The sequence below is a fragment of the Lepidochelys olivacea genome, assembly GCF_965140295.1.
Source record: "Lepidochelys olivacea isolate rLepOli2 genome assembly, chromosome: 2".
NCBI lineage: Eukaryota > Metazoa > Chordata > Testudines > Cheloniidae > Lepidochelys > Lepidochelys olivacea.
Genome location: NC_140412.1, coordinates 226779709 through 226796296, shown reverse-complemented (window position 1 = coordinate 226796296; position 16588 = coordinate 226779709). Strand labels below are relative to the sequence as shown.

General features: G+C 37.7%; 1 protein-coding gene across 1 annotated transcript in view; it reads left to right on the top strand.

The window, feature by feature from the left end:
* Positions 1-11613, top strand: part of PTTG1IP2 (PTTG1IP family member 2) — a 59948-nt gene extending 48335 nt beyond the window's left edge. The window contains exons 6-7 of the mRNA XM_084619112.1: positions 1012-1058; positions 8802-11613. Coding sequence (XP_084475238.1) covers positions 1012-1058; positions 8802-8851 — 97 coding nt within the window. The 3' untranslated portion in view covers positions 8852-11613. The remainder of the gene's footprint in view (positions 1-1011; positions 1059-8801) is intronic.
* The last annotated feature ends 4975 nt before the right edge of the window (positions 11614-16588 follow it).

Below are 16588 nucleotides of genomic sequence, written 5' to 3'. Positions count from 1 at the left end.
AGAATCCTGATCAGCTGGTTCCCAGTTCATTTGTTCGCCACAGGCCGGCCTGCCCTGTCTCTTAGCTATACTTTCCTCTGTGTAAAAGTCTGATCTTTGCCTTAAAGTCAATATACCACTAATTTCAGATTCTAGTGCTCAGCTCAGTCTTGATACTGAGTACAAGAATCAGAGTTCTGTCAGCACACTGTTTCATCAACCCCATGTATACTAGCAGTTAACAAACCAGCATTTTCCTGCTCCTCCATACGAATTTTGCTGAAGGAGATTAGCAATAGCATGATGGTACACCAGCATCAGAATCGCAAGACTTTTTTTGTGGTTACTTTTGAAATGTTACATTTGTTTCCTTTTTTTAACATAAACTAAAGTGCAGTAAACAGAAATATTACTGTACTCTAGTATGTTTTTATTTTGTTTAAAAAAGTTATTATCAAAGCATTTATTTCAAACAAATTAGAAAAGCATTCTTCCACTAGTATATAAAAATATTAGTTGCCAAAGTTACTCCTTTTGCAAAGTTGATGGTATAGTTTAGACAGCTGTATTTTAATTTACTCCTTGTAATGTATAACCAAATCATAATGCTAATATAAAATTTCTTCTCCTTGTAGATTTGTGATATTGAATTAGCATTCTGCAGCATGCAATCAGATATGAATTTTACAACTATATTCCCTGCTGGGCAGCATAGTGACATTTATGAGATAGTTCCCTGGATGTAATTAAGGCAGTGTATTTTCAGTTTCCTTGCTTGTTAATATGATCCTAATTGATGGCTTGATTTGTTAATGGGGAGTTGTACTGAGTTTTAGAACTGGGAGCTGTAAGCTTTAGAAATGGCTCTTAAAAGTTCTAATTATTGCAGAATTCTTAAAAAAAAAAAAAAAAAAAAAAAAAAAAAACTGGTCCAAATGGACTCAATTGTAGTTGTTATACCTTGCTTATCAAATGTCTTGAAACAATCTAAAATATAAAACTTTTCTTCATATTTATTAATAATCTTTGCAGGAAACATGAAAGAAAAATGAAACAGGATGAGATACGCAAGAAATATGGTATGTATGCTAATCTTACTGTAATATCTGAACAAAGTCTTGTCTTCCCTGTTCACACTATTTAAATAGACATATTCCCATCAGATTGGTAATGAATACGGACCCTTTCACGTTAGGATTTTAAGTCCAGGTTAATAGTGATGAAAAGTCACTACTATTCGACCGTTCAGTAGCCTAAGTAAAGTAGACTGTCTGGCCTTAGTCCAGTTTCATGTGGCTGATAATTAGAATCATTATTAGCATTCACAGCAGGAAAACAAGGATTAAATGGAGATTTTGGAGCCTGAAGTACTTTCATTCCTGCTGTTAGTTGTTCCAAAATAGATTTGTGGCACAGTAGTGAGAATAGGGAAGTATGAGGGAGCTTTGCACTACCATTGCCTGTGTTATGCATCTTACTGGAGGTCTTCATTATTCAGAGCTGTCAATCTTGGCCCTTTTTTGATTTGGTTTGTTCGTGGGGCTACTGATGCCATGTATTCAAATATGCATGATAAAAAGATATACTGTGTTTTTTTTATCATGTAAATTAAAAAGATAGTGATTCTGTATTTAGAGCTCTGACCAGCCACTCAAAACCATTTTAATTTCCAGTCTCTTGTTAAACTGATTGACAGGAGCTGGGATTGTCTTCATCATTCTGCACCTAGTCCACTGGCATATGCAGGAGTGTTTTAGTTGAGCACTAAAGGGATTTTCTTGGATAAAGGAAGCTTGCAATAACATGAGCTCCTTAGTGAATCTTAAGAGTAGGAGAAGGGAAAATTGTTACAGAAACTCTAATTTTTAAGTGTGCATATAATTCACAAATTTTGATTTTGTAGCAGTGTATAACATCACTGACCTTGGCCTTCGAACTTCTGTTCCGTTTTAAAATGTTTGATTGAGTTATATGGACGTAAATAAAAAAAGAATTAGTCAGTGAATTTTGTTTTAAGATTAATATACCCCCCCATCCCCACTTGTATTTATGCAGACTTGATGGGTTCAGTCCTGTGGGGTACTGAGCTTCCTGTAATATCCAAAAAAGCACTCAGCACTGAAGTCAGTGGGACTGCTCAAGTGCTTGAAGTTGAGCATTTGCTTAAATGCTTTGCTGGATCTTGTCAGAATGCTTAGTGCCTTGCAGGATTGAGCCCTGTAATCATTTGCATTCTGGCTATAAATCTACCAAGCTCGCTTGCAGATGCATTCTTCAATCGCATGCATGTCAGTGTGTCACCCTGCTCCCACTGAAGTCAATAGTTCTGTCTCTGACTTCAGTGGGAGCACATTCCAGCCCCCAGTGTGCAAGTATTAGTCTTGACTTCTAATAAAATTATTAGATGTACCCATGTTTGCACCCAACTTGTTTACAGGGCAGTTGCCACATAATAGTTTAACAATTAGACTTGGAAACGTCAAAAGTTAACTTTTTTATAAAACGGATTATTTGCAAGGTAAGTTTCATCTGTTGCATCTTCAGACGACACTTATTTATATTATCAATCCAAATGCAATTTCTCATAATTAATAGATTTTTCAATAGAGGCACCAAACTGGGTTATAAAGATGTGTGTGGTTGAATAGGAAATAGTTGAAAGGAGAGATGTTATACCTTTTTTTTTTTTTAAATCCTCAAGCAACATCAAATGACTCCGAATAGATGAAACTCTTATTCTGAAATATATTAGTCCAAAAGTTAGTACACTGAATAAAGTACAAATGCTCATTCTCATCTTTGAATATGATTATAAAAATAATTAAATGAGACATGATACAGGCCCTCAGCACAGCCTTGAATCTCCTTGATCTCTCTTCATTTTTAGCTGTCTAGTAAATACAGTCTGATAAAAATTGCTGCAGAAAATTATGGAGGCACTAGATTATTTTACGCTGCCTCTTACACATTGCAGAGGGGATTCACTGTTAAGTAGGCAAAGACGAGTGGCAGAATGACAATGGCTTTGTTAACCTGACTCTGTAAATTAAGATGATCATGCCTGAAATGTCAGCCCTTGGTTGGCTTTAAGGGAATGCCTTTTTCCCTTTTCACCCACCAGCTTTTCTTATCCCATTTAAATGGTAATTACACATTTATAATGCATTGCAAGTGTCGCTCACTTCAGCCATAGTCCTTTGGGAGCACTGGAAGCAATAGAGCTTTAGTAATGGGGAATATTCATTTTGAATTGTTTTTGTTGCAAAATTTGTCACTATTTTTCATTTGCTTGAATATATGAATGCAGTATGATTATTCAAATTATACGTTGATGGTTTAACAACCTTTAAAATTGAATTTAGAGTATTTTCCAGCTTGCGTAATATACAAAGAAACTATGATTTAATTGCCCCCATATTTGCTGCTATTGTACATTTGATATAGCATCAGTAAGATGCTGCTTTACTGTCTGTACTTCTGGATTTTTGCTTGGTGGTAGTGGAAGAGGCCTATCTCTCCAAGATGATAAAGAATGTCCTTTGTCTTCAGTTACACATGATGATTCCCCTTCATGATCTGGGGATTCCACACTCCTTGTTTCCTCTTAAATTCTGTAAAGACACTTGATAGTCATTCTAATGGTGCATAATCCTATTTCTGTACTTTGATTTTACATAAAACATTTATGTTTAAAAGTTTATCACAAGAAATAGTTATACTGGCCTAGATGGGTATATTTTACTTTGACCTTCTGTAGTGTTCTGAATGCAAAACAGTTGAATCTCTTCTAAGTCATTAGTTTAAAATTTTTGTAATACTTATTTTTATTAGCTTGTAACTTAAGAGTTGAGAGCAAGTTGACTATTTTGAAGTTGAAATATAATATGAAATTTAAGGAAGAAAACCTGTGTTTAATGGGGGAGATGGAGCAATCTGCTTGTGGTTTTTACAAGCCTGTTTCCTCATGACCAAGCTCAGAAGTGACCTGAGTCAGCCCTTATACTGGGCTTCAGGAGACATGTCTAACAAGTTTGTCCTCTGAACTTCAAAGTCCAAACCAAAGGTTGGGTTTTCACACCTACATCAAAAGGAAAACCACCACAAGGAGAGAAGCTCCTTGTGCCTAGCTCAAGACAGTGGGTGAGCTCTACCTGAATTCAACTATCTGACTTTCAGCTCCAGATACTTCCACTTTTGAACCACAACATCCAAGCTGTAGCAGCTGGCTCTAGCCTGTCACCACACCTACAATTTTGCCCATCCTCTTATTGGTGGTTCCCCAGATCCTTTTTGCCCACCATCACATATGTCAAGTCTCCTTCTCCACTAAGAGACAATACAAGCAACTCACTGCTGTCTTCTGGTCTCTGTTTCTCGTGATGATCTCAATCTGCATTCGCCGATAAGAAAAGGAAGAAACTAAAAATGTTGGTGTATGAGATGTGGCAGGCATGGGTGGGATGAATAAAAACAAAGGGGAGGTTGGAAGCAAGGCATATAAGTAGGGCCCTTCCAAATTCACAGACCATATTTCGTGGTCATAGGATTTAAAAAACCTTAAATTTTACAGTTTCAGATATTTAAATCTGAAATGATCAGTGTTTCACAGTGTGGGGTCCCGACACGAAAATGGCTGGTGGGGCGGGGAGTTGTGGTATTGCCACCCCCATTGCTCTGAAGGCAGCGCTGCAGAAGGGAACGGCACCCTTCCTTTGTGCCAGCACCAATAGCAGTAAGCATGGCAACACCATACCACCCTTACTTCTGCGCTGCTGCTACTGACAACGCTGCCTTCGGAGCTGGGCTCCTGACCAGCAGTCGCAGAGCTTCCTGCAGCTCGGGAGGGTCCTGGAAGTAGGTCTTATCCAGCCCCGGGATGCCCTTGCAGGGGACGAAGTCCGGCACATGGTAGGAGCCCCTGTCTGGGGCATCCCAGCCCTGCCCCTCCCCAGCTCCGGGCCCAGCGCGTGTGGAGGGGTGCAGAGAGTTACACAGCACCCCATGACCACAGCGTCCTGGGCAGTCACCCACCAAAAGACCGGCCTTGCCCCCCAAAAGTGATGAATGCCCCCCCCCATGACATGCCACCCTCACTTCTGTGCTGCTGCTGGTGGCACTACTTTCAAAGCTGGTTCATGGCCAAAAGCTGCTGCTCTCCAGCCATTCAGCTCTGAAGGCAGCATGGAAGGAAGGAAGGAAGGCATATCATTTCCCCTATGCATTCCTAGTCTCCTTGAGGATAGGGTAAATGAAAATTCCTTCGCTCGTTTCAGGAGCCTTTGTTCTTGGTGCTGTGAAATTAAAATTTCTCCCTGTAATCAGGCAGGCTTGTGAGCTGTAATACCCACACTGGACTGACCTATAGGTTTAGGTCTGAAAATTTAGATACCCTAATATGTAGTATCCCTTTTAGGATAAAAGGAAACTCCTTGAAATTAAAACAAGTGAAAACTAGTTAAAAATATTAATAATTGTGGAAATTGCACTAAAGGATATTAAGCCGAATAGTTTAGTAAAACTAAAACAAATATCACTATGAAAAGCATCTGCAGTAATGCTAGGTAGGACAAAATTACGTATGCTATAAAGTATGAGGACTAACAGTCTAAACGATCAGTGGCTGGGGTAAGAAGGATACTTAACCATACAACACTGCACAGGGGAAGTGCATTATAGGAGTTTCATACCTTCCTTTGAAGAATTTGGATTTGGCACTCTTGGAGACAGAATACCACCTCTATTCATTCTTGATGGCAGTGGTGACTGGAGCTATTCTGTGCTGCTTTTAGAATGATCATGTAAAGTATGGTATTTTAAACCAATCTTATGAAAGGCAGGTGTTAATTAGAACTTCGCCAGGCAAGGTTTAACACAGAGAAATAAAATAAAGAAAATGTGTGAATTCCTTTCAGGGGGAAAAATAAGTTTTCACAGTGTTCATTTTTAGTTGCAGCAATTGTCACATCTAGATTCCCGCTGGTTAGGGCAACTAGTCAAGATGGGAACCTTTTTGATTAGCATAAGATTCTTTTTTTACGAAGGCTTCAAAGGATTTTATTTTATCAGAAAGACCCTTTCATCCCAAAGTTCATTTTGTCACTGATTCTTTATTCACTGTAAGAAAAGGCTTTAGAAGTTAGGTTCTTGGAATTCTATGTGGAATCTAATCAGTGCAGAGAATTTATAGTCTACTTAGTGACCAGTGTAGTAAAATAAATGTTCATAGCTAGTATTGCTACTTTAATTTTATATAGCTAAATATTGTGTAAAGCATCTAATTTATTTCTTCTTAAATAGCTACTGTCGAGACAAATTTATATCCAGAATGTAAAAAAAACCCAACCTCTCTACATTCAACATGTCATTGATTTTAGTTTTTTCATCTTTGCATAAGGATATGATGATATCCAATATTTACTCCCCTGCTTGAATTGCCAAGGATATACTATAGCATTGCACATTATTCTATTGACATATGTTACATATAATAAAGTAAGTTGTTTACTGGAGTATAGAAACTTCCAGAGGGATTACTAGGGTGACCAGAAGTCCCGATATTTAGTTGTTTGTCCCGCGTCCCGACACCATTTGTCCCGATATTTTGCTTTGGCGGCACTCCAGGTTTGCTTGCTTTTTTGTTTTGTTTTTTGTTTTTGCTTATGGCGGGAAAAAAACTTAGAGCCAGCCCTGGTGGGGGGATGAGCCTGTGGCTGCCCCCCCCATATGTCCTGATATTTTGTTCTTGTCACCTGGTCACCCTAGGGATTGCTGATTATAAAAAAAAAAATTGGTGCACTCCTTTTATAAAGGCACGCACATTACTTTGAGTGCGCGTATATGGGAGTACGTTTTACTGATTCTTTGTCAATCTGCCAAAATTGATGATGAATTAATGAAAATTCTGTTCCTCCTGAATCCAGTTTCTGAATATACATTATTGTGTAGTAAGATAAATCTGTCATATTTGTTCATGGAAAACGTCTGACAATAAAATAGACCTAAAAGATCGATATATTTTCTGATACTGGTTTAAGGATAGAAGGCTATAAAATAAGTTATACACAATAAGTATACAAGCTTGATCTTGGCTGTGTATAGGATTTAATCAAAGAATTTAAAAACATTTAGTTTTAATTCATAAATAGGGACATCCATCAAATTCACTAGATCTCCTACATTCCTACCATTTATAAGAGACTGTTTTGTGTATTGCAAATAAAGCTCTGAATTATCAGTGATTCAAGTAATGTAATATATAGCTTTGAATCATATCAAAGATTCAAGTGATTGTAATATTTTATTTTACTAACCCCTATAAATCCTATTACAATGTAAACATCTGTACAGTGTAAATATTTATATATCTGAGAATTTTTGTGGTCCTGAAAATAAATGAGGTAAACACTCCTCTCCATGTACACATGTTGCCTCACAAATATGAATGAGTTACGTTGGGCGTTAGGGAACAAGTAGCCCTAAAGGAATGGTTGTTTTCATCACATTTCAGCCTACTGTAAATACCAAGCTTTCTACTGACAGGGCTTGAAAATGTATTGGCTGTTAGCCAGTAAAACTGGCTAATATTGTCTTGCCTGGCAGTTGGATATCTTACTTGCTGCACTCTGCCTAAACTGTACCTGTGACCAGCGCTCCATGCCCCTGTTTGCTTGTATTCATTAAACAGAGCAGTGAATGCTAGGCACCTAGATATTGAAACGCACCCTCTCCACCTAGTGAATAAACATATGCTGGGACACAATGTAGAGGTTGGGAATGAATGGTACAATCTTCTTTCCTCTTCCCCTTTCTTGGTACTGATTGTTGTGAAGAGGGGAATTTAATCAAGAGCTTTACTTCATCAACCTATTTTCCTGCCACCTGCCCAAGACAAAGCAGCTAGGAAAGGTGGTGCTCCAGGTTTTCCAGGCATCACTTGCCAAAACCAATATGAAGGATAGCAAAAGTCCTTCTGCTCCTTCACAGCATGGGTCTGCCACTAGACTCCTCTGGGCCCCTTTATCCTCAGTATGCACTTCTGGCTAGTGGATGTTTAGTAAGTTTCTCAAGGTCTTGTTGAAAATTACCACTGTATGGAACAATGATTATTGCTGAACTAAGCTTTACAGAAGATGTTCACAGATACAATGTCTTTGCAGTGCTTTCTGTGGCAATATTCTGGTTACATTAAAAATCTTTGATAAAAGCACACACTGTGACCTGGTTTAGGTGATGCCTTTGTTCTTGTCCCCAGTAGTTTCAGTGAGTTTGCAGGTGATCTGTATTTGTCCTTAAAGGACATTGGCTGGTGTCACAGAACTACTGCATATCACTGATTGAACTTGACAGGTTTTTGCTCAAGAGTGAAACAGAATTAAGCCAGCATGATGACCTCCCACCTTTTTGAAAGGATGGTCCTCTTACCGCAAAGCTGAATTTATTGGCAGAGCAGTTTGAAACTGTTTCTGCTTAGCCATCTCCACACTTAGTCTTTGATAAAGTAAAGAATTGGCAAATAGCTACAGTATCCTTCACAAGTGAGAAATACTGTTTCTCCTTAATGACTTTTCATGAAAAAATCTTTCTCGCTTTTATGTTTTACTCTTCATGTAAAGTTCATGACTTTTGGTTGAGAAATAAAATGACTTAAGAGTTTATTTCTAATCTACTATAGATGAGTAGTTGTATCTTATTCTTTAAGACTAGGGTCCATTTTTTAAAATTCTGTATTTGTACAGAACCTAGCAGAATTCCTGGTCTTTGACTAGGGCTCCTATACACTATGGTAATACAAATAATTAATAAATGCTGTCCTCTTTTCTCAGGTCTCCTTCAGGATTCTGATCATCCTTACAGTAGATTTGAGAATGAATGAAAACAGACACTGTTGAATCTCCTCATCGAAAACTAAGATTCCAGGATAAATGAGCACTTTTATATTGCTTTTCAGCGGTCTTCAGGCTTCTTTTTTTGCAGGTTTTCAGACAGTAAAAATAAATGCACAAATATTTACTAAAATATGTATTTTTAATCTGGCATATTTATCTTTTAGAACTAAATTTTTATAAACACTTTTGGTTTTCGAAATGTTTGCCAATTGTGCTCTCATTAAATGTGAAATGTCACCTTTCCACTTTTAATAAAGCTTTTCTTTGGAATCTGATTTAAATAGTTAACTTCCTAATCATGTATTTGAACTAATATCTTAGCTCACCTTTCTCTTTAAAAAAACAAAAAAAACAAAAAACCTCTGTTCCCATGTTCCTAAATAAAGATTTTTTTTCTAAATCTGTTGTATGCACATAAGTGATGGCAAGAGTAACAGAAGCGTTTGATACTGCAGAAGTGTGGTATTGGTATTGACAAGAAATAATTACAGCGTACAAATTCTTTAGTATCAAAATAGTATGTGAAGAGTTTTTTTAAAATGCAAAATGCGATTTTTTTTTTTTTTTTTTTTTTTGCATAGCATAATCTGATGTAATAGCCTGGTAATATATGAACATTTCTGTGTCCTTGGTGTGGAGCAAAAGTTTTGAGTTAGTAAAACGGGCACAAAATCTTTTTGAAACGCATGCAAAATCTTAATATACATTTGTGTGTAAGCTTGAGAGGTAATATCAGGCTGTTTTAAAAATCTTTCTTCCATGAACAATTCTCTAAATTAAAAATACTGCATGATGCCAAGATAGCATCAGTTTAACAGTATAATAATTTCATATTTGTTACCTTTGAGTTTTTGTGGGAAAATTTTCATAATACATTGAGTTCTGTCATCTTCCTGGATTGGTGGATTTTCATTTTTTTTCTCTTCATACACAAATGCCTTCCTTGAGCATTTTAAATATGAAGGAGGAAAAAAGAATGAACCTCTGCATTCTGCATCATGTCAGCAAATTATTTAATGTGAATTTCCAATTCTATATAGTTGGATTTCACTCTGTATTATCTTCTGCTGAATAAATTTACAGTACTGAAGGCCTTTGTATGTTGTTTTTATCAACCTTGCTGGAGGAGAACTCTTAACTAGACATCTTGAATTCAGCTATTCATTGTTTTTCTTCCTAAAGAGGGCTTCTGTGAATAAAAAGCATATTTAAGGAAATGATCAAATATAGGGTTTGAGTAGGGAAAAAGAATGCAATTTGGCTTTCTCTGGTCCTCTGACAAAAAGAAAATCTAACACCATGTACATACAATATGAAGTGGATATTGCCTTAGTATGGTCAGGTGAATTGCCATTCTTTGCAGTATCAAAATGCTTGCATATACTTAAGCTATGAGTAATTAGATTCTATCACTCATCTCAGACTAGTTGCCGTTTTATTTTGGTTTTCCTTCTGAGAATATTTTTCCTCAACAGATGTTTTTATAAAAGCAAGCAACTGCCAGTTCTTGGATCCCCAGTATAATTGAAGACGTAATGTAATTCTGGAGTAGAAGGTTTTTTTTTTATTTGCTTGGAACTCATGAAACTGAGCCCAATGGACTGAGCACAGTTTGCTAAGTTTCTTCAACTGTCTACTGTTCTCAAGTCTAAAGTACTATTCATATGTCTGTCTGAAGAAGAATGTGTGATAAGAGTGAGTTGATAGCGTGGAAATAAAGCATAGTGGTTTTCCCAGGAGATGCCTTTGGTAAAAATGATGGAGGTCTGCCCGACATCTCTCAACCCAAATAGTGACATTCGTGACTTAATAGAAAAGCTTTATTTGCACCTGCTACGATATGTGAAAAGCTGTCATGTACTCTAACAAAAGGGGAAAAGCTGTCAGTATGACTTTTAAGGAATTTGTACTGGGTGAAGAAGCAAAATATTTTGAGCATATGGAATTAGTATTTTTTGCTAATGTTATGGTTTTAAATATAAGGTAGGTAGAGCTGTGTTATCTTTCCATTAAACATACTGGTTTTGTAGCTCTTTTGCCAAAATTGCAGGCACTAAGAAAGTATATATTGGAAACTATATAATCAGTCTCTTAGCACATATTGTGTATGTACCTTCTTCAATGTGAAACAGTAAATGGGGCATAGGAAAATGTAAAGTGTAAACAAGTTATCGTAACACTTCAAACTGAAAGTTTAGCATTATGTCATCCTGCTTCTATTGAAACCAAAGGTAAACTTCTACTGAATTCAGTATTGGACCTCAGTACCTCAAAAATCTACTAGAAAATGTGAAATAATTCTTGACGAACTTCTCAAAATACTTCCAGTTTGGGAGTATATCTGCCCTATTTCTCAGAAGTTTGTCCTGAATTTGGTGTTCAGTTGTGACCCACCGAGGCACGGTTACAGTTACTTACATAAAACATGTTGGCTTTGTCTTAGGCTGAAGGTTGACAGTCTTTGAATTTTAATTTAGCTCCAAGTAATGGAGTGAAATAGCATTAGACAGATGTAACGTAACATCTTTCTTTGTCTGTGCTCAGGTGTGTGCTAGACTCCTTTGTTCATTTTCAGTAATGAGATTCCCTTCCCCCACATTCTGTGGACAAAGCAAACAGAATGATTGTATAAATAAACAAATCTAAAGGGAACAGAGTAACCACACCTGTAATGTCTGATCAACCCAGTGCATATTGTTGATATTCCTACTACAGATTTGCACAATAAATATCCTCCCCTTCACTTAAACTGGTTTCCTTCATTCCGTCTGTTTTCCCTCTTACTTTAGCAGATATTGTCAGTTTTAGGACTAAAGCTAAAAAAAGGAGGTACCATTAAAAAAACAATAATAATCCTAAAATAAATGTTCTCATTTCTTTAAAAAACGTTTCAGAGTTAAACTTCTAAAATAACCATATTAGGAATAATAGGGACTGGGCTAATTTCCTTTCCCAAGCAAAATGAAAATAATAAACAGCCTCAATGAGGAAAAGTAAACTATCTTGAACTTCTGTATGGTTTTAACTTAAATATTTTTTTAAATATAATTTCTTTTCTCCTGCCAGATTCTTTTTAAATCAACCCTCACAATAAGGAGAGTAAAGGATACTTAAATAGTTATTTATGTACAAGGTTCTGCTTACTCTTTAGAAGACAAATCTATGACTAGGGGTGTGACACTGACTTTTAAAAGTTTAAAACCTCACACTGCAGTGTACATGTATGTCTTTGCATATCTGGATGAATGAATCTCCTTGCTCATTTTAGGCATTCACAGTAGCTGTCTTGCATCAGTGATCTATGTACTCAGCTACTCTCTTTCAGCACCTCTCCCCCAATTCAGTCACTCCAGCAACTGTCTGAATCCTGGACTTGTTACTCCAGGTGAACACTGAAGCTTCCTCTTCACAAAACGAGTGCCTTACAGAGTCAAATGGGGTAGCATATATTGCATCTGTGTACATTCCCATTACCAAAAAAGTGCAACTTACTGCACTTCAGCATTCAGTGACCATCAACTTGTTTTTTTGGGAAAGATCAATAGGAGCAAGTTAACCTCCCTAGATGAGAGGGCAGTAGGTGAGAGCGTGACTATATCCTTCCTCTGAGCATGTATTCTGAACAATTGGGTCGGTTTTACCTCACCCCTTATTCTACAGCTGCTACTGTAACTGTCTGGCACTTTGTCATAAACCAAAGTATTGTGTTGAATTACAATGTTTAGCAGAATTGTCTGTCTTCCATCTGGCCTCATTGTGGATAATTATACCTAATAGTTGTAGACTAGAAAGTAAAAATTATAATGGTAGTGGTATATATTTCCAGTAGAGGCAGAGCGATAAGGGAAAATACAGTTAGAAATAATAAATGCTACTCATTGCTCTAAATTTTTTCGCTGTCAATCTATTTTCCATCACTCCCCTGGAATATTGTCAGTCTTAGAAAAGAAAAGAGACAGATGTTGCAGGGAAAGGTGGCTTGTGTGAAATAGCAATAAGAAACATGTTTGGGGGGGGGGAAACAAATGTGAAAAGAGACCTGTATTTCTAATGGGTAAGCAAGGAAGGTTTGTAATTGCTTGTTCAAGAACAGTTCATCTGTGTGGGGAAAAATATAACCATATAACACACCAATCACTTTAGAGCTGAGCAAATGCTAGCTAGTTATGTAAGCAGAAGTTGCCTGAGGTCAGAGTGATATTGTAAAAATGAAAGTAAAATGAGGAATTTTGCTTATTTAGAGTAGTTGTTTTGCTTTTTAGAATATGTAAGCTTTTCTGAAATGATTGTGGACTTCAGGGAGAGACAATATTTAGCATAATTTAATTGAGATAAATGAAAATCTGAGTCTTTAGAAGAATACATATGTCAGAAGTGCTTCTCCCCTGCACAGGGACTTTCACAGATTTAAAAATACAAAATAAAATTAATAAAGCAATATAACACTAGACCAGCAGAAACCAAATGTAATCATAAAACCAGACTCTTCATCCCTTCACCTAGCCTCCAACTCCTTTCTATCTCCCTCTCCCCAAATGCCTGCAGAGGAAAAAAAAAAAAAGGATTTTGCGGCCTGCTCTGAAAGTTAAGAAATCCTAGCTGGGGGGGAAAGGGACAAAAGTCAGAGAGGCAGTCTGCCCACCTTATTTAAAGAAAGGGACTGCACCTGTTTCAAAATTGGCTGGGGTTGGGATGGGGGGAAGAGAACTAGCTCAGGAAACTGGCTCCCAAGTAGGAGCTTTATAAGTTTAAAAACAGCACCTTAAATTTCACATAATTGAAACTGAACATTTAAAATAAGAACCTACATTAGCCAGTTACTTTTCTGTGCACCATCTGTGGAGAAAGTTTTTATGAGATGTTGTGATAGAGTAAGTGCTAAACAAAAGTGCATCATGGGGTATTTTTGGGGACAAAAACCTAAAAACATATGCTGCTGGGTACGTTGAGAGACAGGCTTGGACTTCTGGATGGAAGCTTCAGCCAGACGGCCCATACAGAAATTTGGGGGGTTGAATTTTGAAGACTCCTCAGTTGACTTCTGGGGAGAAGGAACAGGATCTCGGCAAGTTGGAAAGCTAAACTATAGTTGTGAGGGGAAGCACTTCCAGGCTCTTCTAAGACTAGGCTGTACTTAATGGAGTAAAAAGGTTATTAAATACTATGGTCTTGTTTGTTTACTTGGGTTAAATAAAAGTTTCATGAAATTTTCAAACCCCGAAGTCAGAGGCATAGTCAATCAGTAGGTTTTGAAGAGATCTGCAGGGCCTTCAAAAAAAAGTTAAGAAAAGCAGCCAAGATCACTTGATATTTACAGTGCATTGCCCTGAGGGGAAGATTAGAGGGTTAAAAAAGGCTGTTCCAGCCACTCAGACACCGGTGTTGAATAAAGGGTATGTCCAGGAAGGGGCAGGTTACAAAACCATCTCTTTAAACTTTTGTGGTTTTTGGACAAGATGTTGTGATTAGCATTCTCTTCTCCCATCTGGAAACATTCAGTACAGAAAGCATTATTGCAAAATCCACCACAAAGCGAGGCTACAGAGGTTATCTAAAGGCTGACTCGACCCCCTCCTTTGCTGTTCTTTTCTTCCTCTCCTTGAAGCATGGAACCCTGCTTTCATGTTTTGATTATAGCTTTTATGACCTTACAAGTGTTTCACCACCAGGAAAAGAAGAGAGACTCCCAAGAAAAAGGATGGGAAGAAGGAAATCGGCCGTTAGGGCATTGAAGAATGCTACATGCTCTACCCACTCTCTTGCTACAGGCTCAATATCACCTTGTGCAATGGCTCTTTTCTAAGATGGTCCATATGAGCAAAAGTCCCAGGATTGCTCCCAAAAGCGGGTTTTCTGTTATGACATCACATAGAAATAGCCACTCTGACAGGTTTTCCCAATGTTGCCTTACACGAGATTAGAAAAAAATTAGGCCTCCCTTAAAAGTCACTTAAAAAATACTACCCTAAGATGTAGTTCATTTTGAAAGCCTATGTTAATTCTGTGGCTAAGGAAGCCTGTTCATCTTTTATTTATTTCTTGTCATTTTCACTTTGGACTTAGACTGAGAGGCATCATCCATTAAATAGTCAGTATTCTATATTGAATATCAAATCCTGAGCTCTCAGTTTGCCAATTTTAAGCAAAAAGAGCCTTTTTCTTCTTTCTCTTTGCATAGATTTTGCTTGAGTCTCCCCCATGAAGCCCAGCCTCCCCATTTGAGAATCTGCATTATGCCTTTAGTGCTGTGTGTGTGCACGCATGCCAGTGTACATACACACGTTTCAAGTGCACTTGGCCTTAGCGTTAATTGGCAAAAATACCAATCACTTCCCTTTCCATCTCGCTGTGTTTTCTCATGTTCCATATCTCATTTACACATTTAGATGTTTCTTGTAGTCAGTGAAGTAAAACTGATAGCAAGTCCATGACTATGTAATCTAAACCTACTGAAATGTAATAATTTAATGAACAATTTGACCTGGTGGATGAGGGGAAGTTATAGTATGTTGGGTTATAAGATTTCCTGTATGAGTGCTTTGGTTTAGCTTACTGGGGGCTGTGGAATGAACAAACGGGGAGAAGACAATGGCTCTAGATAAGGGTACCCCAGCACACACTTGGAAGACAAATGGCAAACCTGTCAGCTTTGAGGACCTTGCACGCTGTCTCCAATAAATTGCAAGCCATGGTCTGACAAAGCTGAAAACTAACATTACAGGGCTACAACCGGTTAACATAAGTTGGTCTGAAAGAGAAGGGGGGTGATCCAGAAGACTGAGCAGCTTTAAAAGGACACATGCAAAGTACTCCATTTAGGAAGGAACAATCAGTTGCACACATCCAAAATGGGAAATGACTGCCTAGGAAAGAGTATTGCGGAAAAGCATCTGTGGGTTGTAGTAGATTACAAGCTAAATATGAGTCAACAGTGTAATGCTGTTGCAAAAAAAGCAAACATAATTCTGGGATGTATTAGCAAGAGTGTTGTAAGCAAGACAGAGAAGTAATTCTTCCGTTCTACTCTGCACTGATTAGGCCTTAGCTGGAGTATTGTGTCCTGTTCTGGGCAACATATTTCAGGAAGGATGTGGACAAATTTGAGCGAGTTCAGAGAAGGGTGACAAAAATGATTAAACATCTAGAAAACATGACCTGTGGGGGAAGATTGAAAAAATTGGGTTTGTTTAGTCTGGAAAAGAGAAGACGGAGGGGGGACATACTTGAAAATTGTTTTGTAAAAGGTTGTTACAAGGAGGAGGGAGAAAATTTATTTTTCTTAACCTCTGAGGATAGGACAAGAAGCAATGGGCTTAAATTGCAGCAGGGAGGCTTAGGTTGGACATTAGGAAAAACTTCCTAACTATCGGGGTGGTTAAGCACTGCAATAAATTGCCTAGGGAGGTTGTGAAATCTCCATCACTGGAGATTTTTAAGAGCAGGTTCGGCAAACACCTGTCAGGAACAGTCTAGATAATACTTAGTCCTGCCATGAGTGGAGGGGACTGGACTAGATGACCTCTCAAAGTCCCTTCCAGTCCTATGATTCTGTGATTGCTGTATCTTACTTTATTGTGTTAAAACATACACAGATGCAGTGCTTGCTCGGTTCTCAAAGTGACTTTGCTTGTTCTAATGCCTATTTATCTGCCAAGCAAGTACTTGACTCCAAGTGACAGCACAAAAGCTCTGCCCTCTGTTGCCTTTTCTGTTGAGAGGTAATT